This window comes from Centroberyx gerrardi, chromosome 13 (genome assembly GCF_048128805.1).
Source record: "Centroberyx gerrardi isolate f3 chromosome 13, fCenGer3.hap1.cur.20231027, whole genome shotgun sequence".
Lineage (NCBI taxonomy): Eukaryota > Metazoa > Chordata > Actinopteri > Beryciformes > Berycidae > Centroberyx > Centroberyx gerrardi.
Genome location: NC_136009.1, coordinates 11470724 through 11492459, shown reverse-complemented (window position 1 = coordinate 11492459; position 21736 = coordinate 11470724). Strand labels below are relative to the sequence as shown.

The window sequence follows — 21736 nt, the reverse complement described above, 5'->3', positions numbered from 1 at the left end:
GTCCAGTGCATGTGTCAGATCAAATTAAAGTGTAATAAGAAAAAAAATGCAAAGATAGAGAAAGAGTGGCTAAATCACAGCTATCCATATTGAGGAACCTTATCAGCTGTTTTCATAGAAGAGTGAGAATTGCTCTTTTCTGTGGGAACATCCATATACTTTAAGCTGTTGCAAAATACACATCAGGAGCTTTCACAGGGTCTAGTGTGCAGCGAGGTGGCACGCGACAGGCTGAAACTGAAAACCCACATCCTCTTTACTGAGAACGAGAAGGGGAAGAGAAAGAAAATGTGGGTGGATGTGAGAGAGGTGGATGTGAGAGACGCTGATCGTTGGAATGAAAAGGCTTTAAGATTCTGCACATCTAACTGCATTAACCAGAAACACAGTCTGAAATGCTTTAACATACTAACATGATTAGTCACAGCAGCTTGGAAAAACCTGGTCGACTTCATTTTAGACAAGCACCTCCCACCCTGACATGGTGTGTGGCTTGCTAACAGAGACGATTGCAGTCTTTGTCTCATCTGTCAACACAAACACACACACGCCCACCCACCCATGTACTTTCTATCACACACAGACACACACACAGATACACAAAGAGAACAAATCATTTCCCAACAACCGTTGCAGCCTGCGGTGAGTGTAAACATGCACCAGGTCACCATGTAGGTCAGTGACTTTATTGTTTTCAGCATCCGACCAACCCACTGCAAGTCCAACTAGTGATTCATACTGGAATAAGTGATCGGTATTTTCGTTGTTTTGTTTTTGTCAGATCTGATGACATAAACTGGGGTTAAAAAGTTATCAAAAGGCAGTAGTATGGTATAATTCAGTCATGCTCAAAGTCAAAGCTGTAGCGTTATTCAAGAGAAAACATGAATTTGCACTGGATCAGTACCCTATTAGCTCACACAAAAGGTTGTGAATCAGTATTAACAATGAAAAGTGGGTATAGGTACATCTCTTCAAAGATTTCAAACAATCAACTTGAGTTCAAACTGCTTCCCCTAGCTTCACTGTCCTTCCATCTATAAACACTGATCATTAACTCCTACCTATAGAGGTCGCAGCACTGAATTTGATATGAGTAAGAAGTGTGCATGTTTTGAGGAGCAAAACTCATCCTAAAAGTCTCCACTGCACATTTATGATGTTCTTGTTATGTAAACCACGTCAGCGTGCCAAATCCAATTCAGCCAGCTTGAGTTGGATTCAGATTCAGCACAACCCCCCCCCCCCCCCAGAGTCCTGACCCACAAATTCCTCTCCCAGACAGGAAACTACCCGCTGTTCTGGTAACTCGACCCCACAGTCTTCATCAACACAGGAACATCCAAACAGATGTGGGTTAGTTAGACCGTCCTTCAATAAGGAATAACCACATTAGTAGACACTACACAACATGCACAAAGAAAAATCAAAACACCAATATAAAAAACATCTTTTATTCTATTAAAGTCATTCATTTATCTTATCTAGAGTTATGTAAAAAATATACAAATATTGGTGAAGGAAGGACACAAAATAAAATACTACATTTATATAAAAACACAAAAATAATAGACTGGTAGCCAACCAACTAGTGGTAGTCTGAGCTGGAGTGATAATACATCCAATCCCTGACAGACGACACTGCTTGGCCTGCAGCTTGATTTAAATAACACACACCAAATGGAAAGATTTAATGTGGAATGTTAATAAATGTTGGACTATAAAACGCACACACACACACAACTCTGGTTCCTATAAAATCTGCACACACACACACACACACAGACAAAAACAGACAAAGATGACAACTATGTAAACAGAGTGAGCAGACTGCAATCTCCACTCTTTAATGTCCTTGGCAGCACAGCTTCATGTGTCCTTGAGGTCCCTCTACAAGTGAAACAGAAACACGGATCAGGGACACAACAGTGGAACAAGCTTATTTCCTCAGGAAGAAACCCCTCTGCTGTAATGACATAGTCCATAGACATGAAATTAAGTAAAAAACAACATGTCAACTGGAACCCACAGTATCACCTACCAAACAATCTCTCCCCTGAAAACCCAAGGCATCAACATCAAACACAATATAGTTCTTCAGCAGCCGCCAGTGTGACTTTATCACGGAAGTACACCCACAATATATCCTGTGGCAACCACAATATATCAAACACACACCTATATGTTTTGTTTCAGAATCACAATTTAAAGTCAATCCATTCCTGATAACATTTAGGAGTAAACCTAGGGATACTGAAACCTAATCAGAGGCCTTATGCAAGGAAAAAAAGAGACCAAAAGTTATTCAGCCTACAGCAAAGAAAAGTTTTAGGTATTTTTAGGGATTGGACATCTCACAAATTCATTTAGCTTAGGGCTGCAACTAACATTTATTTTCATTATCGATTAATCTATTGCTTATTTTTTCAATTAATCATTTAGTCTATAGAATGACAAAAATAATGACAAATGCCCATGACAAGTTACCAGAGCCCAAAGTGATGTCTTAAAGTTGTTTGCTACCTGATCAGCAGCCGAAAAAACCCCAAAGCATTCTTTTTATGATATGAAATGGAGAAAAGCAAGCAAAGTTTAGCATTTGTGAAGCGATAACCAGCAAATCTGGTATTTTTACTTGATAAATGACTAAAACGATTAATTGATTATCAAAATTATTATCGATTAATTTTCTGTCGACAGACTAATCGATTAATCGACTAAGCGTTTCAGCACTAATTTAGGTGATCATAAACACTCCGGCAGCCATCCATAGAGTTTAATAGTCAGACTACAGCTCTTTATCGTCATCTTTATCGTTATGCTTGAGGTGAGTGAGGTTGTTACCTGTAGCGTGAGGCTGTGTCCGGTCTGCGATTGCCCCGTCGAGCTCCATAAAGAAGTGTCCTCCTGCATGGCCAACGTCTGGTTAACAAACCTCAGCATCCCGGTCAGAGTACTCATGTTCACCTCCTCCTCACCTTCCTCCTGCCCCGAGGCAGCATCCATGTTGGGGTTTCTGTCCTCGTCTTCCTGCCCCTCCTGGCCGTCTAGTTTGTCCACCATGTAGGTGAGGGGGTTGAAGGAGAAGTCGGTGGCTGCGGTGGCCTCCATAGCGCTCAGGCCCTGCCAGCTGTGGTCCACCGTGTCGGGGAAGGGGGAGATGGAGAGGGAGGAGGACTCCCACGGCTGCTGGGTCAGAGCTTCCCTCAGCGTGGCCTTCAGGCTCTGGGGTAAATCCAGGGAGGAATCAACGCTGCTGGTCTGCAGCCAGTCGCAAGATTGGTGGCGGTCGGTTTGGTTAGACAGGTGAGGAACTGAGACAGGGAAAGGGTTTCTGGTCCGGAGGTGCGTGTGAGCCGTGGGTGACGAGCGAGTATGTGTGTGCGAGTGTGTGGGAGAGTGGGTGGTTGTTTGAGGGCGTTTGGGGGAGCAAGGAGGGGAGGGTGTGTGTGTGTGCAGGGCAGGGAGGGAGAGTGTGTGTGTGTATGGAGGCGGATGGCTGGTAGGCGTGGTGGAGTGGAGGCGGTCGGCGGCTCTCTCCATACTGGAGATCCTGGCCTGGAGGCGGGTCACCTCCGACTCCTGCAGGAGGTGAGAGAGGATAAATACACTGATAAAGTATAGGAAAGTGAATTCTGTGCACTGATACGCTCCCATAGAGCAATCTTGGCTACGTTCACACTGCAGCTACATGCTACAGGTTTTATACACAACTCTACCTTGATGAGCAGGGTCTCGCTGGAGGTCTCCATGGTCTTCTCGGAGGCATGGAGCTGAGTCTGGAGCTGTGCAGCCTGGGCCCTGGCTTGATTTAACTGGGCCCGGAGTTGCTCCAGCTGGGCTTGGAGATGACTGTTCTGGGTCCTGGCCTGGTCATACAGTGTCCTGTTCTGCTCCAGTTGGTTTCTGCTCTGGAGGAGCTGAGTCTGGCTCTGGTCTAACTGCGTTTGGAGGTGACTGGCTTGGGTCGTGGTGTGATCTAACTCGGTCTTGGTTTGGTCCAGGTGGGCCATGGTTTGGTCTAGCTGGGACTGCAGTTGCGAGGCCTGGGCCTTGGTCTGGTCGCACTGGGCCTTGGCCTGGTCCAGCTGGGTCTGGCTCAGCTGGAGCTTTGCGGTGAGCTGCTCCTGGGAGGAACGCATGGTGGAGGAGATCTGCTCAGAGACTTTGAGCAGCTGGCCTCGAGTCTGCTGCAGGGACGCCAGCTGGGGGAGGGAGGAGGGGAAAGGAGAGTGGTGAGACAGAGGCAAGATAATGATAATGTGATACTTTTTTGATCCCTGTAGGGAAATTCTCTTTTCACTTGCCGCCTCGATGGAGGTCAGAGAGCAAGGTCAGCAACAAAACAACCTCCCTGGAGCTGGTAGGGATTCAGTGTCTTGCTCAAGGACACTTCAGCAGGGTGAAGTTTGCCCACACAGGGGCCCTCACGGCGTCATTGTTATTTTAATTGAATTGAATTGCTTGATTCAAAGTGGATATGCTGCTCCGATCATAATATAATCCACCTCCCTTTGAAACAGTCTGGTAAGGACCAAGGTAGCAGCAGGACAAGGAAAGACACAACAGAGAGGAGATAAGAAATCGTAGGAGGGGGAAAGAGAGCAGGAGAGAGAAGAGAGGTGAGTGGTTGAAGAGGGAGAGAGGGAAGAGGAAAGACTAAAAGAGGACAAATGTATTGGGGAGGGCAAAGGGCACGCTGAAAAGATATCAACGGGAATTTAGATGCTATCAGATGTGTGGGAGTGATGACGTGATAAGGAGAGAAAGTTAAGAAATAAGGAACTGACACAAGTGCTTTTGGTGTGAAAAGAGGAAGAGAAAGAGAAAGCAGACAGAGATACAGAGGACAAACAGACAGACATATAGAGACGGAGAGGGCCAGAAAGAGGTCAATCCAAAACCGAAAACATCAGAGAAAGACCTTCATTGCATAGTCAGAGAAAGACGGACAGAAAAATGTACGCACTGACAAAATGTATAAGTGCTTCAACAAGTCCTGACCAAATGATGTTATATTATCACGATAATATTATGATGTCACATTACAATCTTATCACTAAGATCATTAACTTAGAGATGCATTTGGGACACCCCAAGAGTTGAGTCTAAGGCTTAGCCAAGTTTTGTACAATTTAACAACTCAATAAGCCTACATGGGGCCAACACTATAGAACTATTTCTCTCTAATTACTATGCTAACAGTTTGGCTACTTTAAGAAAAAAAAAAAAAAAACTAGTCGAAGGACTGGTCTGACGGTTGCAGAACTTCCAAATTGTTGTCACATAAACTTGACTGTTTTGTCGCCATCTTGACATTAATTCAGTTTGATTGATTCAGCGTATAGACCTAGGAAACCGATGCCAGTCTTTAAGCCCCAGTAGCTTCCGTACCTCCATGCTGTGCTGTTCCCTCTCCAGCTCCAGCTCCTGCTGTAAGGAGGTGACTGTGCCCTGTAGCCTGGCCTCAGACTGCAGCCAGCGCGCCTCCTTCATAGCCAGTTCCTCCTCCACACGACACAGTCGAGTCTCCTGCAAACACACATGCGCGCACACACACACACACACACACACACACACACACACGGGGACAAACATAAAGCACATATACAGTCTGTTGGATGGCCCAAATGTCTATAACATGGACAAATCACTGGTAGCGGTAGTGCAGTAGGTCACTGCAAAAATGTCCATCTTAACAAGACATTCATTCTCATAGCCTTATCTAATTTTTCTTAAAAGTGAAAAAATCCGCCAATGGTGCAAGATAATTCCACTTGTTTCCAATGGAGTTTCACTTGTCCCAGGTCAGTACAAACAAGTGTCAGTACCTTAAAACAAGGCAGAATAAGGCCAATCACTCTACTAGTATCAAGAAAATTACACTTGATTCAAGGAAATTCTTGAAACAAGTTGGTTTGCATTGGAAACACGAAAAATTATCTCACACTAGACAGCTTTTTTCACTTAATAATAAGATAAGATATAATATAATAAGATTTGGAGACTCAATACTGGAATAAATAACTTTTTTTTTGCAGCGTCTAAGACAAGGCCTGTGACACATACTGTATCTCAGACAAAGTTAGGATGCAGAATAATATAGTCATGTAATGAAGTGAAGAAAATGCACAAATGGGTGAGATAAGATGGTTGAACAAAAAAAACATTAAATAAAGTTATCTGTTGAGTACTTCACAGATCTGATTTGACCCCACCTTCTCCTTTGTCTGTTGCTGGGTGTGGTCCAGCTCTCGGGCCAGAGCCTCACAGTGAGACTGGGTTTCCTGAAGCTCCTGAACTACATTCTGAAGTTTCTCCTGACACACACGCAGCTGCTGGCCCAGCTCCTGGGAGTCCTAGCACACACACACACACACACACACACACACACACACGCTTTGATGGTCTCCATCATAACACATTTAATTTCAGGTAACGACCAATGTGATAGCCTGTAAGCATTTATTGATTAATTAAATATTTAGATTTTAGATTTTTTCCTCATAAAATGTTATTAATGAACTCTACATGTAGGATAGCATTATATCTCAAGTCATTCTGTTTTAAGCAGCTCTAAACTCTCAATCAGAAAGACTACCTGAAAAGAACAAGGTGAAAATGTGTCCCTCCAAATGTCTACTAAGGTTGAGTGAAAACAGAAATCACCATGAATCACTGTTAGTGAAGTGAAGATATGTTTTCCTTTTGGTCAGTCCAGTCTCCACATGTTTTTTTCCTCCTCAATGGGGACCATGGAAACGATAGGCCGATACAGTGAACTCATTAACACGCCGATACATGAACATGTCCATAGAAACAGGCTTAGGTTTGGTGTACAGCTCTTATAAGACTGAGGTATGGCAGTGCCACAATAAAGACATTTCACTCAACATTATTAATATTCTTCTGCAGCCATCTCAGGTGTAGTGAAAGACATTTACTCTGACACACCAAGCAGTGCCCTTTCCCTTCATTCTTATTCTACGGTTACAAAGTTCAGCCTCCGAGACGACTGCATCGAGTCCGAACCTTCATGTCTCTCTCTTTGAGCTCCCTCTGCGTGTCTCTCAGCTCTTTCTCTCTGGCTTCCAGGCTCTGCTGCAGAGACTCCACCTTCCTCTCCATCTCCTGCTTATGGTCTCTGATGGCCACATCCAACTGGCCCAGCTGAAAATGAGAGGGGGGGTGCGAGGAGAGAGGAAGAAGAACGAGAGGGGGGGGGGGGAGAGAGAGAGAGAGAGAGAGAGAGAGAGAGAGAGAGAGAGAGAGAGAGAGAAAAGATGGGATGAAAAAAGTATTCAGCAAATTACATCAAGTCTTCACTGTAATCATCCAGCCCTATAAACACACAAATGCGTGTGTGTGTGTGCGTTGTACCAGCTTTGTTCTCTGTTGGAGCTCCCCCTGTCTTTCCTTCAATGCATTGTCCATGTCTAGGACCTCGTGAGTTCTCTCCTCCAACTCCCTCTTGATCTCCCTGTGAAGTCACACACACACATACACACACACACACACACACACACACACACACACACACACACACACACACACACACACACACACACACACACACACACACACACACACACACACACACACATACCGCTATTGAACTGCTTATCAAATCTCTTAATTAGTACCGCATTTGTAAATACTACATCAAGTCATATGAGGACAGGAGACCTGAAGTGCTCCTCTGTAGTTTAACTGGTGGTGATGATTGTTTGGGTTAGTGGTTTGTTTCTTACAGGGCTCAAATAATACAGGCAAAACGTTGCCCCTCGGTGTTGTGAGGTGCTTTAGGTAAAACCTGGGGATTCATTTTGGGTTGGAGCTGCCTTTCAGTGAGACTGAGAGTTGACTTGAACTTATTTAACTAACTGATTGAATTAATTCATGTAGTCTTTTCAGTGTTTCTCATGTAAAACCTGTGTGGAAAGAGGCTTACGCCTATAATCTAGCTGATGACACTTGTATTAGAAACAGACAATCCTTCTTCAAAGGGCATTTTCTGTATCCACCATCTGTCATGTTCCTGTTAATAAGCCCCTGCCTGTGTGCTTTGTGTTCTGAAAGACAATAAAATATCCACAACCTCCAAACAGGATCCAATGGAACTATTAATGATTGATAGTCTGTGTGAAATACGCAGCATCCCGTTCTGTTCATTTACACAGGAAGTGTATTCAGTCGTTTATGAGCATGAGGGCCCTTGGGTGCTTGATGTACTGTACTTGTAAACAGCCTGTTACACGCTGCGTGTGATTTACTTTTACATAGTGTTTATCTTTGTCAGCGGGTCTTAAAATAGAAAAATATTACAACACAATCAACAGCAAGATATTTAACATGGCAACACTACAAATTAGTCACAACAAGTTACATGACAAATTATACCAGTTACAAAAAAAAGGACCTCATTTAGATAATGAGAACTTATCCAATATAAATCCAATATTAAACATAAATTTACATTATTACATCTTGCATAACAATGGATTCCCCTTAATAAAAATCTAAAAAGAATATGGTAAAAAGAATATTATGGTAAAAAATAATAAGATTATGAGATGAAATGCACACTAAAAATGTATGCAAACATTATTATTCCATCAGGTTGGTCAGGAAGACGTCCTTCAAGAGACACAGTTCATAGGAGAATAAAGATTATCCATCCATAGATCAACATGATCTATGGCATACGGTTTAGACAAAGTGTACAACTGGACACTGGAACAAAACCAGGGTCCATGTTGGTGTGTGTGCATGTGTTTGTGTTTCGCAAAAGGAGTCCATGTATAACCGTTTGTATGCGTGATACATGTGCACAATATGGGTATTGTTTTTGAATATAGATGAGTCAGGCACAGTGGGTGACCTCATCTGAGATACAGGGGCGTTTTCTCCGTTTGAGACTTTCCACTTGTCTCTGTGTGCAGAGGCGTATTTACATGTGGGCGTGTCCTCACCTAAGTTCCACAGTCAATTTTTCCACCGAGGCCTTGCGCTCGTCTGCGATGGTCTGGGTTCTCTGCAGAACATCCTTAAGTTCCTGTAGCTGCTCCAGAGTGTCGGTCAGCTCTCCGCGCACCGCCTGAAGCTGTCCCTCCAGGGTCTGAACCCGCTGGACACAGTTCCCCCTGTCCGCCTCGCTCTGATGGAGCTTCTCCTCCAGATCCACCACTAAGAGGGGTGAGACGGATAAGAGAAATGGATAAGAGAGAGAGTGTGAAGGAGAATATTGAGAGTGTCAAGGTGTTTCAATTGTCTTTGAAATCATAAGCTGACCAACTTCAAAAGAAGAATTGTGAACAAACTATCACATGAGGAATGAGATCTGACAGTATAATGTGTGTTCAGCTCTGGCTTCAAGTGACTTTTATTTTAATTTAAACCCCCTGCCCTTAGTGTTCATCTTTAATAAAAATTCAATGAATTGCTTCAATTTCTCCAGATCACAGCAAGATTTCCACCTTGACTACTGATATTCTCTTCCAGTAGTTCACCTAACCTTCCTCTTTGAGGCGGTACGGTGAAAAAGAGGTGTCATACCCATGTCGCTCTTTTTGTCGAGCAGGCTCTGTGTGTGTTGCAGGCTCTCCTCCATGCGGCTGATCTGAGAAGTCTTGATGCTGGTCTCCCTCCTCAGACGCTGCAGCTCCGACTCCTTGGACAGCAGCTCCCCACGGCACTTGCTCATCTCTGACGTCAGATGGCTGCAGTAAGACACAAACGGACAAAGATATACAGCAGTTAGTTACAAAGTGCTATTAAGTAAAAGGAACATAAGCATAGATTTGGCACAGTACACATACCATTCATTAGCATGACAGCTGGAGGCATGCAACATGTGCAGACAAACACACATACAAGCTGGGACACACATCTTTAAACCATGAGAGCTTTGACAGAATACAAAGCGCAGCATGCCACTTCTCCTTCCATTTCCCCACCTTAATGTGAATATGGCTCCCATCGTAGTCTTAAAGCAACGTTGCCGCACTACTTGGAAAAAAGGACAAACAGCCTCCAGAACTATTAGAGAACCTATACTAAGCTAAGCAAACATGCCTCTTGATGGCACAGTTACAAACTAGCATTTAAAAATGTCCCTAAGACAAAAGGTGACCAGGGTCCCTGCAGAGTGAAGCTGCCCCTAACACATACTAGCTACAATCTTCTAGTTTCTGAAAAGCGAGATTCCCATTTATATATTTACCCAATCATAGGGTGGAGGGGAGGGGTCAGGCTAGTTAAGGAGCATCAAGAACATAAGCATGCACACATGCCCGGAGAAAATGGGCTGGGATGTGGTGTAGTCATAAGACTCTCTGCCCCACAGGGTGTTGCTCATCTGTGCTGCGGGTCAAGGAGAGCAGCAAACTTACAAGTCTTCTGTCAGTAAATAGACAAAAATAGAGTGCAATCAGTTACCCTCAGTGGGGATTTAGCAAGCACTGCCGCCAACAAAATCCATACCTCAACACCCTTCAATTCACAAAAATCCCACTCATGTTTCCTTCTTATCAGACCTACTTCTCTGACTCTCTGTTCCCTGTGTTCTGAGTGTCTTTGTGGGCATTGTTGTTCTTACGTGACGGACTCGGAGAGTTGCGCGCTCTGCTGGTTCCTCTCCTGCGTGTCCCGGTCCTTCTCCTCGGCCTCCCTCTCTCTGCGCCTCACCTCCTCCTCTAGGGAGACCCGGGCGCGCTCCAGCTCCTGCTCCAGACCAGACACCTAGGGGACACGCACCTCAATGTCAGCACCAATCTTTGTTTTCCCCTAAATTCAAATAAGCAGGTCATCCATATCGTGCATATTTTTCTTTATCAAGTCTTCTTTTTCAAGTGTTGTCTTTCAAGAGACTACACTTACAAGGCTATAAAGAAAAGATAAAAATGAATTTGCCCTGGATAAAATGACTCGTGTGACGTGGTTCAGTCACATTAGAACTGTCAAGCATTTCCATTGCAGTTTCAAGGATAAATTAATGTATTATATATGACTGCCATTATCCAAACGTCTAACAGATGGATAATTTATTTCTTTAACAAAAAAACGTATCTATTGATAAACAGATTAGAGAGAAATTCCTTAATGAAACCATTTGTTATACAGTAATGTAAACTAGAGCATTTCACTTTGATTCACTTGGCCTAGAAGACATATGTGACATACAAGACTCACCATATATTTTTAATTGTCCCACAGTGTAGTTAATTGAACGAAATTGACAAAAGATTAACAAAATAGACAATAAGATGAGGGATATCTGCGCTTTTTTTTTTAGATTTCATTAGTTCTGGCCTGAAACTTGAGTGTGACACTTTCCTCTGAAGTGAGTTTGACCCCCTGCTTCAAACTAAGACACAAAAACTAATGGAGTCTTCCAGACAATCCATCCTTAGAGACAGTGTCATCTGGTCTCCAGTCCGTTACCAGGAGCAGATCTTTATGTACAGAGAGGCTGGCTCCAAGTCAGTGTCCCTCTCTGGCTCTGCTCAATGAATGGAGACCATTGTGCTGTGTTTGTTGTGAGAAGAGACACTGCAGAAAGTACAACCACCAGCTAAAATGTGGTGAGCCATTTTAATCAAATCACAAGCTCAAATTTGTTATTTAACTCAAGCAATGATGCAGATTTTCCACAAGTTTTTAATTTGTGTAAAGTATATCAGTCTATGCAGCCAAAACAATTCTCTGTGCATACTACATATTAAAATAAAGCTCTTATACTGTTCATTAAATGGCCATTCATTTGTTATAACTGTTTTTGTTCGGCTTACTGACAATAAACTTTGCTTCTGCTGTAAAATATGGAAAATGTCTTTGTACACAATAAGTGAGACATTATAGAAATACCATGAGCCCTGAGTGCAAAGCAAAGAACTAGAATGCGGGAAAAAGTTAATGCTGAAGAAATGCAAGTCAAGTATAGAAGTGCAATATTAAAAATTTGTAAAACTGAAGTTAGACAGTGTAATTATTAGACAGTAATTTATTTCTGAAGACACTTCCATCTCTTTTAATGAGATTATAGGCAAAATTCAAAAAAAAAAAAAAAATGCCAACAAGGACAATCCACAAGGTTTTATACATTTTCAGATCTACGTTTTCAAGTTTTCTCTGCTCTCCAGAACTCGAGGAAAGCCTGTAACTCTCTCTGATCTACCTGTCTCTGCAGCAGGCTCTGGCTCTCCTCCAGCTCGGCGATGCGGGCGGTGCTCTCGGTCAGCATGGTCTGCTGCTGCTGGAGAGAAACCTGGAGCTGCAGGTTCTGCTCACTAGAGCTCTGACAAACCAGGCTGGTGCTGTGGAGCTTCTCCTGCAGAGAGGAGAGCTGGGGAGGGAGAGAGAGGAAAGAGGGATAAGATTAGCCTGAGGAGAGGCCCTTGCATGAAAATAAGGTCGGGCAATGGTCATCACAAGTAACTCAGTTTCCAGGAGTTCTACTCTTGTTGAGACGTTTGAATCCCAAAAGACAGCAAACACACACACACAACATTGATGCCCCACTGCTGTATTAGTAGTAGTGACGATGCAATACTACACCTTGTTGCTCTTCTTCTGCAGCTCAGTCTCATAGATCTCCTTTACCTCCTCCATCTGCTGCAGGTAGGAGGTCAGTTCCTCTCTACACGCTGACAGGGACGACTGCAACTCGCACACCTGACGCACAGATAGAAGTCATAGAGGGCACAAATGTCCTCTCACCAAGGTGATAGTTGTGGCAGGTGTGGTGGAACTCATGAGATACGCTGTGAAAGGTGGTTCATGTATGTGTCTATGGTTCCAACTCTTACTAACCTCGGTGGCAGACATGGCTGCCTGCTTTTTGAAACTCTGTAGCACCTCCTCGTTGTGCCTCACTTCAGCCTCTTTCTCCTTAAAATAAAACAAATAAAAAAGGTTTTAATCATAACCAACAAATTACAGGGATGTGCATTTTCAGTGATCTAGGGCAGTGCGATTGATGCAATCTCTTGGTTTTATTCTGATGAGGGCATCCATTTTTCAAGCAAATGCAAGTCATGTTTGTTGATAATCTTTAGCTACATCAGTGCTCATGATAAGTGGACTGGTCACAAACTGCCACTGCTTGCCCTGGAATTATTCCACAAACCATGAGTCATAGAGCTCAAGCTGTGAGCAGACTTCCAATAAGCAAATTGATAGATTAAAATGATCCTTGGTTGACCTCACTCTCAAGAGGAATCTAGCTCGGCAGTCTAACTTGCTTCTGCATCGGCTCTGAGCAATTATTGTAATTTGTAAATAGCTTCGTTGCCCTCGGGGACACAGAGTTGCACCATGTTGTTTTCCAGTGGTAAAAAATGATTATGTAACTGCTAATCATTTTAATGTGCTCCCACAACACAGGGTTCTTAAACTCAAATTATTTAACACGACACCAAACTGTAGCATGGTGGGAGATGGCTGAGATGTTGTGATGTTGAGTTAGTGATAAATTGACATGAAAGACATGACAGTCAATAATCCAAAAAGGTATTGTAAAAATCATAAAGGTCCAGTGCAATGATTTTAATTCAGTCCGGAAAAGCTCAAGAAAAAGCTCAAAGATCGAGATGGGCATCTATTTTGATTAGTTTCAAAAAATGTATCAAACATGTCCATCCATAACCAATACAAACCTGTGTTAAATCATGGTTGCTTGGTCTTTAACTACATTCTCAAATGGTTCCTGCGTTTTACCCAGGCTAATGGGTGAAAAGCTGTACTTAATGGAGCTACAGGGGTGGTGTCCTGACCTGTGTGAGTTGGTGCAGGGAGGTTTCCAGAAGAAGAGCTTCCCTCTGCGCCTCCTCTCTCTCCCTCTGGGCTGAGCTCAGCTCCTGCTCCAGCTCCAACAACCGAGACTGTGACTCCTCCATAGACAACTGCAGCTGGTGAAGAGAGGATCATATTATGCTGTTACTTTTGAGGCAATTCAAATTTTTGAAAAGCTTTGCTGTATTTGCGGTTTCAAATATGTGGTCGGGGCCCGTCTGATGAACTCAACTGCTTGAAATGTTGTTCTAGTAGCTCAAAACACAAATTCTCTCTCCCTCCTTCCTTGTCACCTTCTACACCATTGTGCAAATAAACCTAAATCATCCTTCAGGGTAATACATTGTGCTTTGTAGCTGATGCCAAAAAGGTTTGTTGAACAGAATTGAAATGAACTGAGCAGGAAGAGGGGGGATGAGGAAGGATTACAGTGTGGAGGTATAGAGGAAAGTGAGCAAAACAAAGGTTAAAGTTTACCACTTCTATTCTGTGCTGTTGCTCCATGCATTGTTGCGTTTGCGATTTTTTACACTTTTCCAAAGATTGCTGGTACTCTCTTTGCTTTTTGGTCATCAATGACTGATAATGCTGAAGAGTACTGGTCCTCTCCTGTAGTTAGAGATAGAGAAGTATAGCAGGAGCAAGATTAAGAAACAGGGTGCAGTAAATAACTAATAGAGATTCTGTATCCCACAGTTTTTGCAAGCAATAGCTAGCTAGATAAAAACAATTTCAAAACAAACGGAAAAAGTGCATATATCAGCCGTGACCCATCTGATTTTTCCTCAGATGCTGATTTGAGTAGACAGAGTAGTTCTTTCTGAATACAAAAAAAGGATTGTTGGAGTTGTTCATTGTTAAGGTCCAATTTTCACAATAATAGAACCTCTACTACTTTACTTTACTTATTTTATTACGTAAATACTGCTCAATAAATAACAGACATGATTTGTGCATATGATTCTCTCAAGCGCTGTAAACCATGATGAAGTCTGATAGCATAGAGGAGTGAAGCGTCTCTGAATTTGCTTAAATTGACCTGAATTTGCCTCTTGATGTCCAACAGCGACTTGGCGACAGCGCCACGGGAAAAAGAGTGAAAATAGAATCCATGGACATTGTAAATAATGAAACATGACAAAAATGTGTGCATGTCTGTGTGTGTTGTACCAGCAGCTGTTGCTCCAGCTCAGTGTTATTCAGAGCAGCCTGACTGTAGGCCGAGGTTTTCTCCTGTAACTGTTTCTCCAACGCAGCCACGCGCGCACTTTTCCTCTTCAACTGAAGTGGCAAAGAAACAGCCAGGGAGAGAGACAGATAATCTGTAAGTAATTAACACTTGAGCTTGGGAAAATATCATTCATCATGCATAAAAGTTACTTATAAAAACGGATAGTACATATCGAGGGCTTGGAGCCAAAGGGGCGTAAGTGCGATTTTGGGCGAATATGAGTATTATATATCAATTGAAAGGTCTCAGTGAGATCTTTTCAGTGCCAAAAGGACACAACTGAAATCATGACCCATAAGTTTTTAATTTAAATTTTTTTTAAACAAAAACTGAAAGCCGTAACATTAAAAGTAGGGTTTTGTTTGCTGCCAAAAGGGCGTAACTGCACTTACGCCCTTTTGACACCAAGCAAAACCCCACTTTTGACACTGAACAAGCATTGTGGGTAGAGGATTCTAACAGCACTTAGGTCAGCTCAAAATGCATGCTGACGTAAGTAATGTTAGCATGGCAGCATGATCACATCATTTTTAGTATCCTATTCATATCCTAATTCATATTCTAGGTCAATATTAGATGAATGTAAATATGTTAATATTCCCATGAAATACTTAGGCCTATAGATTCAAAATGTTATTTTATAATGTTCGGAGTGTGAACTGGTCAAGATGAGCTCTGATAGTAAGACTGCTGGTAGCTGAAGTTATCCCTCAGTGTTATGAGGAGTTTTACAGGTCTTTGAATGTGTCCCAGGACACATCAATAAGTGATGTGTCCTGGGACACATACAAAAATGTATTATACTAGCAAAAGAAAATAAAAGTAGTAGTTTAGAATCAAAAGTAGTTTCTTATGTCTATACAGGTTTATTAAAAAGGTTTATTAAAAGTTTTTAAGTTTTACATTGTTTTTTTTAAAGGCCTTGGTGAAAGTTGCTGAGCATTACTTCAAGATAAAGATATTCATTCTGATCTTGTTTTATATATCAGTATTGATTGAAGTGTAATTGCTAGATTTGTATTAAAATGAATTTGTTTTACAATTGTTTACTTACATACGCCCATATTCTGCATGGCTGTATTGGGATAATGTTTGTGCCAAAAAGGCGTATTTCACTCTTTTGCCATTTTTAAAAGAGTTAACAAATATAATTCAACTTAAACTGTAGCAGTATTGTTTTTATAGTAATGCTCAATCTGATAACACAAAAAGTTAAAATATTGTGCTTAGTATGTAGTAACGGCAGCTGATCCAAGTTTGATCAAAATTTGTTTTGGCTCTCCTGTAAAATCTGGCTCCAAGCCCTCGATATATGTGGAGAAAATGAGAACAGTCAGAGGAGAGCTGATATATACACCATGTTTCTCCAGCCACCCTCCTCCCTCCTCACCTCTTTCTCTGTATCGGTGGCTTGGCCGACTTTGTCCAGCAGCTCCGTGTGGAGGCTCTGGTAGTGGGAGGCTCTCTGGGCCATGGAGCTCTGCAGGGTGGAGATCTCCTCCTGCGCCCTGCTCAGACGCTCCTGGAGCCGCTGGACCAGGCCGCTCTGTCTGGACCGCTCAGCCTCCATCGACTGGAGCACCGGCAGCAGCTGCTGGTAGCGTTCACCTGGCAGGGTGGAGAGACGGGTAAAAAAGGGGAGGAATGGTTTGAAATAGTATGTATAGTATGTATGGGACCCACTCCAACGCCCTTTTTTGCACTTTGTCACATAATTAACATCAAAATATGAATCATGATCTTGTGTGGGTCCCAAATTTACTGCAACTTGTTCCCAAACTTACGCAGCGAGTCATTTTCAACTTATTGTTTAAATAAGAGTAAGGTGATCAGAACAACACTAATGAGCAGAAAATAATCCAGGATACAGGAGAAGTGGAATGATCAAAAAATGAACATCCAAAAATTTTTACAAACCTGAATTAAAAAAAATTAAAGATCACACCCCTGTGTATAAACATAGTGAACACTTACACTGTATGTAATGGAAGTACCCATATGGTTGGTCAGTATTACCTGGCTTTGGCTTCAGCAGGTGTGTAGTTCCTGAATAGTCCACTGGGGGCACAATGCAGGGCCTGATACAGAGCGGCCCCTCAGGACCCTGCATTAAAAACAAGGCAACAGTAAACATGTCATCTCCCGCGAATGATGCAGTCCGCATGGCCAATCAATAATAAATATGGCACCTTGTTTTGCCCAATAATTTTAGCACCCCCCTAGGGCAAAGTTATGTCAAAATCCAATCAGAGGTTTCTGAGTTACCACACATATCACACATAGACAAATGACCGAATGATGTAGCACCCCCTTGGGCCAATCAGTGTGGGTGGTACAATGACAACAATATCATGTGACAAGCTAACAAAAAGGACAATGTGAATGAAATTGCAGTGTGTGTGTGTGTCTCCGCACCTCTCGTAGATGCAGCAGGGCCAGTATGGCCTCCAGGCTGGCCAGCTCAGCCTGGCTCTGCTGAGCCTCTCTGTGGCTATGAGCCACCCTCTGCTCCTGGCTCTGGTTCAGGCTCCGCAGGTCCTCCAGCTCCCTGCGCAGAGAGGCCAGCTCCCTGCACTCCGCGCCCCGCTCACCCAGTTCCCTCTCCAGATGCAAGGCCCGTCGTCCGGCCTCCTCGAGCCGGGCCTGGAGGTCCGACCGGTCTGCAGCCAAAGACTTCGCCTGCCTCGCCTCCTCCTTCAGTTGGCTGGGAGGCACAAGAGAAGGGAGATGGGGGATTATACATGTATATTTGAGAGCCAGCCAATCAAAGCAATTTCATCTGAAATAAATTTCTAATTAATAAATTAGAAATCCTCCAAATTATTAGTGTCCATACATACAAGCAGTAGGTAGAATTTCACAAAAACAATCACTCCAAACTAATCCTCTTAAATCTTCACAAATGCATGACAGTAAGGAATTAGAGGTTAGGACTCAGTATGGGACAATCAATCTCACACGCATACCTAACTGTTGCCTTCGCTCTTTCCAATGCAGTGCACTTCATCTCCAACTCTTCTTTTTCTCTGTCACACTCAATAAGACTCTCTTTTAGTTTGCTCTCACTCTCCATCACCTTCAAAACACAAATAAAGCTATTTTTGTCATCACCACACAACTAAAAATCAGTTATTCAATAAGGAACAGTGTGATGATCTTTGAATGAGATTACCTTCTTAAGTTTAATGGAAATGGTAGCCTTGTATTCTTTGTAAGCTTCTTTGAGTTTCTCTGCATTGTGAAGGGCTTGGTTCCTTTGTTGCTCGGCCCTGTAAGAGATGAGTGTAGATGAGTACTAAAACCATAAGTGTATCATGTTGTGAGAATAAATTACATATGGAATAGCTGTTATTATGTATCATATTAGCATGAGTTGTCACTTTAATTCCCGGGTTCATCTTCTAATTCAGTTCAATCAAAATATTTTAATACAACAGACAAAAGAGAAGACTGTGGCACCTAAATGAAAATAAAAATAAAAATACCACACTGACTATTCACATATGTACTTTTACCATGTAAATTCAACTTTCTAGGTCTGATTTGCAGTAGAACATCCAACAAAATCCTTTTCCAGTCCATGTTGTTATTCACTCGAAATGTTAGGGGAACTGTTTAATTAAATCAGGTGCTGTAACCCAAGCACTGCTAAATGCATCACCGTTTGCCCACTGCTGTCTTGTTGTCCAGCTCCGCTCTGAGCGCGCTCAGCTCCTCAGTCAGCGTAGTCACCAGACTGTCACTCTGGTCTGCTGCCTCCTGGCCACGTTCTGCTCTCAGCTCTGCTGCCCTGGGCAAACACAGACAGGGATCTGTTGTCAGTATATTATGGCAGGGTGACCCAGTGACTACTGTGACCGTTCCATGACAAAAAAAGTCACAGGTATGATCCTGTTTTTGAGCAAGACGCTGAACAGCCTGCCACAGTAGGAGTGTTGGTCTATAACAGGAATAGGCGACCAGGTGCTATGAAGGGCTGAGAGTCTGCAGGTTTTCATTTCAACCAAACACTACACCAGGTAATTTCACTGATTAGTTCCCCTCTCTCTGGCTTAATTTGTGTTAATCAATGAAATCACCTGCCTTGTTGCTCATTTTTAGTTGAAATGAAAACCTGCATACTCATGGCCCTCCAAGGCACATGGTTGCCTATTCTTGGTCTACAAAGATTGACTGGGTCAACTAATTTTACCTTAATGGAAAACTGCCTTGGAATAGCAATTAGACTAGAATCCCATTAGAGCACTAACTAACACAGCATAACACAACATGAGGAATTACATACCATAAGCAACTATTAGAAACCATTATGACTGCGACTTCATAGCAAGTTACATAATTTTAACATGAACTCTGTATCCAGTCAATAGGCACACATTTCCCGTATTGTATGTTTACATGAATGCATCTGCAGATAAAAATCAGATAAAAAAAAACAAAAAACAGGTTAGGTTACAAAGTTACCTTAGTTCATTGGCCTGAGCCTCCAGCTCTGCCTCAAGGCTGAGAATCTGCTGATTCATGACCGCCACATTGTTACTTTTAACCCCAACCCTGGAGCCCAGGAGGTGGACCTGAAAAGCAAGACACATGCATCTCAAATTTTTAATATCTTTGTTAGTTTATGTCACTGACTTTTTATATTTAGGATTTCGTTGCTGTAGCTTGGCTTTTCAAGTGAAGAAACTAGAGATGGAAACAATGATCATGGTGTCTCTTTGACTGCCAATTTCTCAACAAAACAAAGAACACTGATGTCACCACAGAAACTGAACCTGACTGGCCCTGTCTGCAGATGTTTTCCTTTGAAAGAACTGAGAGTGTAACAGACCAGATTCAAACTCAAGTCCCCTAAGATGGGAAACAAATCATCTCCAACTCAAATGAAATAAAGATATTCAGGCTTATAAGGTTTCAAGGGTAGGGGTGAGGGTTATTCTGCTACACAAGTATGTGTGTGTGGATGAGTGCCATACCTGCGTCTTGGAGGTGGCCAGTTTATACTGCACGGCCTCCAGGTCACTGATGAGCTGTTTGTTCTGCATGGTCAGACAGGCGTTCTCCTGACGCAGACAGCCCAGCTTCTTCCTTATAGGGGCCGACTCCATCTCTATCGACCTGGCCTTGCGTGAGGCAAACTGAAGGGAGAAAACAGGGCTAGATGGAAGGTGTGTGTGTGGGTGGGTGGAAGGGTGGAGGTTTTACACAGGCCGCCTTTACCGATGCCACTGGCATGCATCTCGCATCAAGGTTCTAGATATAGATTACATTTATACCTGACTCTAAAATGGATCTGCAGTATATACATTAAAAATCAGATTTATCTTTCCCTTGCAAAACACAGATTGTGACACACATCACATCCTAAGATTTACATCCTTTAAACAGTAAAAAGTAAACACCTCATCTCTCCCAGTATCTTGACAATCCATTTTTGACAAGTATGTTACTATCGAAGTTGCCTGCCACCAGTTTTATTTGATTGTGCTTTCAATCTTGTGTCCACACACAAAAGTTCAATTCCACTGATGTAATTGCTGTATGTAGATTTGAAATGCATTACATGCACATTTTGTGGTTTGTGGTTTGGGTGAACAAACCTTCAATGAATCTTAGGTGATTTACATCTGGATTTTATGCATTTTTGCTCTATCACCCAAGACGCATGTTAATGCCAGGCGCAGTGGGGATCACATGTTTTTTAGAAGACAGGACATATAGTACAGGTGCACATGCACACATACAGTACGCAGCATGAGGCAAGGTGATGTACAGTATATCTGGCTGGCTGTCTCTCTCAATTATTCACTCACACACACAAATATCCTCTCTCACCCTAGACTTGGAGGAGGGTGGGCTTAGACTGCGAGCGATAGCACGTCTCTCAGCTGTTCCACTGAGAGGCTTTTCGTGGCAACCACAGCCCGACTGGGACAGAGGGACATCAGGTCTCTGCAGGTCTTCTAAGGTGAGGCGATCAGGCAACCCAATTGGGGGACTCTGCTGCACAGACTGACTACTGTCATCATGTCCTCCTGACTGACTGCAGAAGGGAACATGGAGAATGAGAGAATGTGTGGAAGGAATCAAGGAAGGGAGAAGTGTGTCAGTAATAGCATCATACCAACTTTGATTCCCTCTAATCCTAAAATCACTGGCTGCATTGTTCATGGTTGCAGGCTTTCTTTTGAATACCAGAGGGGATATTTTATCAACAGTTGGTTCGAGTATCAGATTGTACATTCATGTCATTGCAGTTACTTACCTCAGCTGCTGTCCCACACTTTGTAGGCTGAGCTCCGTTAATCGAAGCCGATTCCTCAAACTGGCCACATCTTCGATTAAATCCTCCTCGTTTTCAAACATTAGACTAATAATGAGTGCATGTCAAGCTCCAGCTAATCAACCACCTGTCTTAACTTGCTAGGGTTAATTTTCAGTTGCTGAAGCAACATTGCACACTTGTGTGCTCAGCTGGAAAGGGGAAGAAAGATAAAGAACATCAGCAGCTAAGCTAACTTATCAAAATATGTGTTAAACATGAGTGACGATACTAAAGCATGACAATCAGCTAGCATTAGCTAGCGTTACGTTCGCTAGATGTAAACAAAGCTCCTTGCTATATCAACAGGTTGCTAACGTTATGTTTGGAGCAAGAAACCAAACGACCAAACTAAAAGGCCCGGCAGACAACGATCATGTTTTGAATTAAAT

General features: G+C 42.8%; 1 protein-coding gene across 3 annotated transcripts; it reads right to left on the bottom strand.

Annotated features, from left to right (window-relative positions):
- Positions 1 to 1475: 1475 nt before the first annotated feature.
- ccdc18 (coiled-coil domain containing 18) lies at positions 1476 to 21432 on the bottom strand. 3 transcript variants are annotated; one of them, XM_078287721.1, is made up of 26 exons: positions 21288 to 21432; positions 20858 to 21065; positions 19999 to 20160; positions 19487 to 19596; positions 18684 to 18812; positions 18195 to 18291; positions 17989 to 18098; positions 17438 to 17726; positions 17039 to 17126; positions 16413 to 16630; positions 14962 to 15072; positions 14269 to 14400; positions 13773 to 13907; positions 12811 to 12888; positions 12556 to 12672; positions 12176 to 12343; positions 10598 to 10740; positions 9556 to 9719; positions 8973 to 9186; positions 7381 to 7480; positions 7033 to 7170; positions 6219 to 6359; positions 5395 to 5532; positions 3720 to 4205; positions 2845 to 3582; positions 1476 to 1890 (listed from the first exon to the last, which is right to left on the bottom strand). In XM_078287721.1, the coding sequence occupies exons 1-26, from the start codon at positions 21386 to 21388 to the stop codon at positions 1870 to 1872; spliced, it is 4536 nt and encodes a 1511-aa protein (XP_078143847.1). In that variant the 5' UTR covers positions 21389 to 21432; the 3' UTR covers positions 1476 to 1869. The 3 variants fall into 3 exon arrangements, with proteins under 3 accessions (XP_078143847.1, XP_078143848.1, XP_078143849.1); XM_078287722.1 differs by having other exon boundaries at positions 6219 to 6317; XM_078287723.1 differs by lacking the exon at positions 6219 to 6359.
- Positions 21433 to 21736: the final 304 nt, after the last annotated feature.

What these genes read in the sequence shown, in the direction of transcription:
- ccdc18 (XM_078287721.1), bottom strand. Translation starts at nt 21,388, where the DNA reads ATGTTTGAAAACGAGGAGGATTTAATCGAAGATGTGGCCAGTTTGAGG. An exon ending in TTTCCATTAAACTTAAGAAG is followed by an intron (nt 18,099 to 18,194) that starts GTAATCTCATTC and finishes TGTGTTTTGAAG; the next exon opens with GTGATGGAGAGTGAGAGCAA. An exon ending in CCCTGCACCAACTCACACAG is followed by an intron (nt 12,889 to 13,772) that starts GTCAGGACACCA and finishes TTTTATTTTAAG; the next exon opens with GAGAAAGAGGCTGAAGTGAG.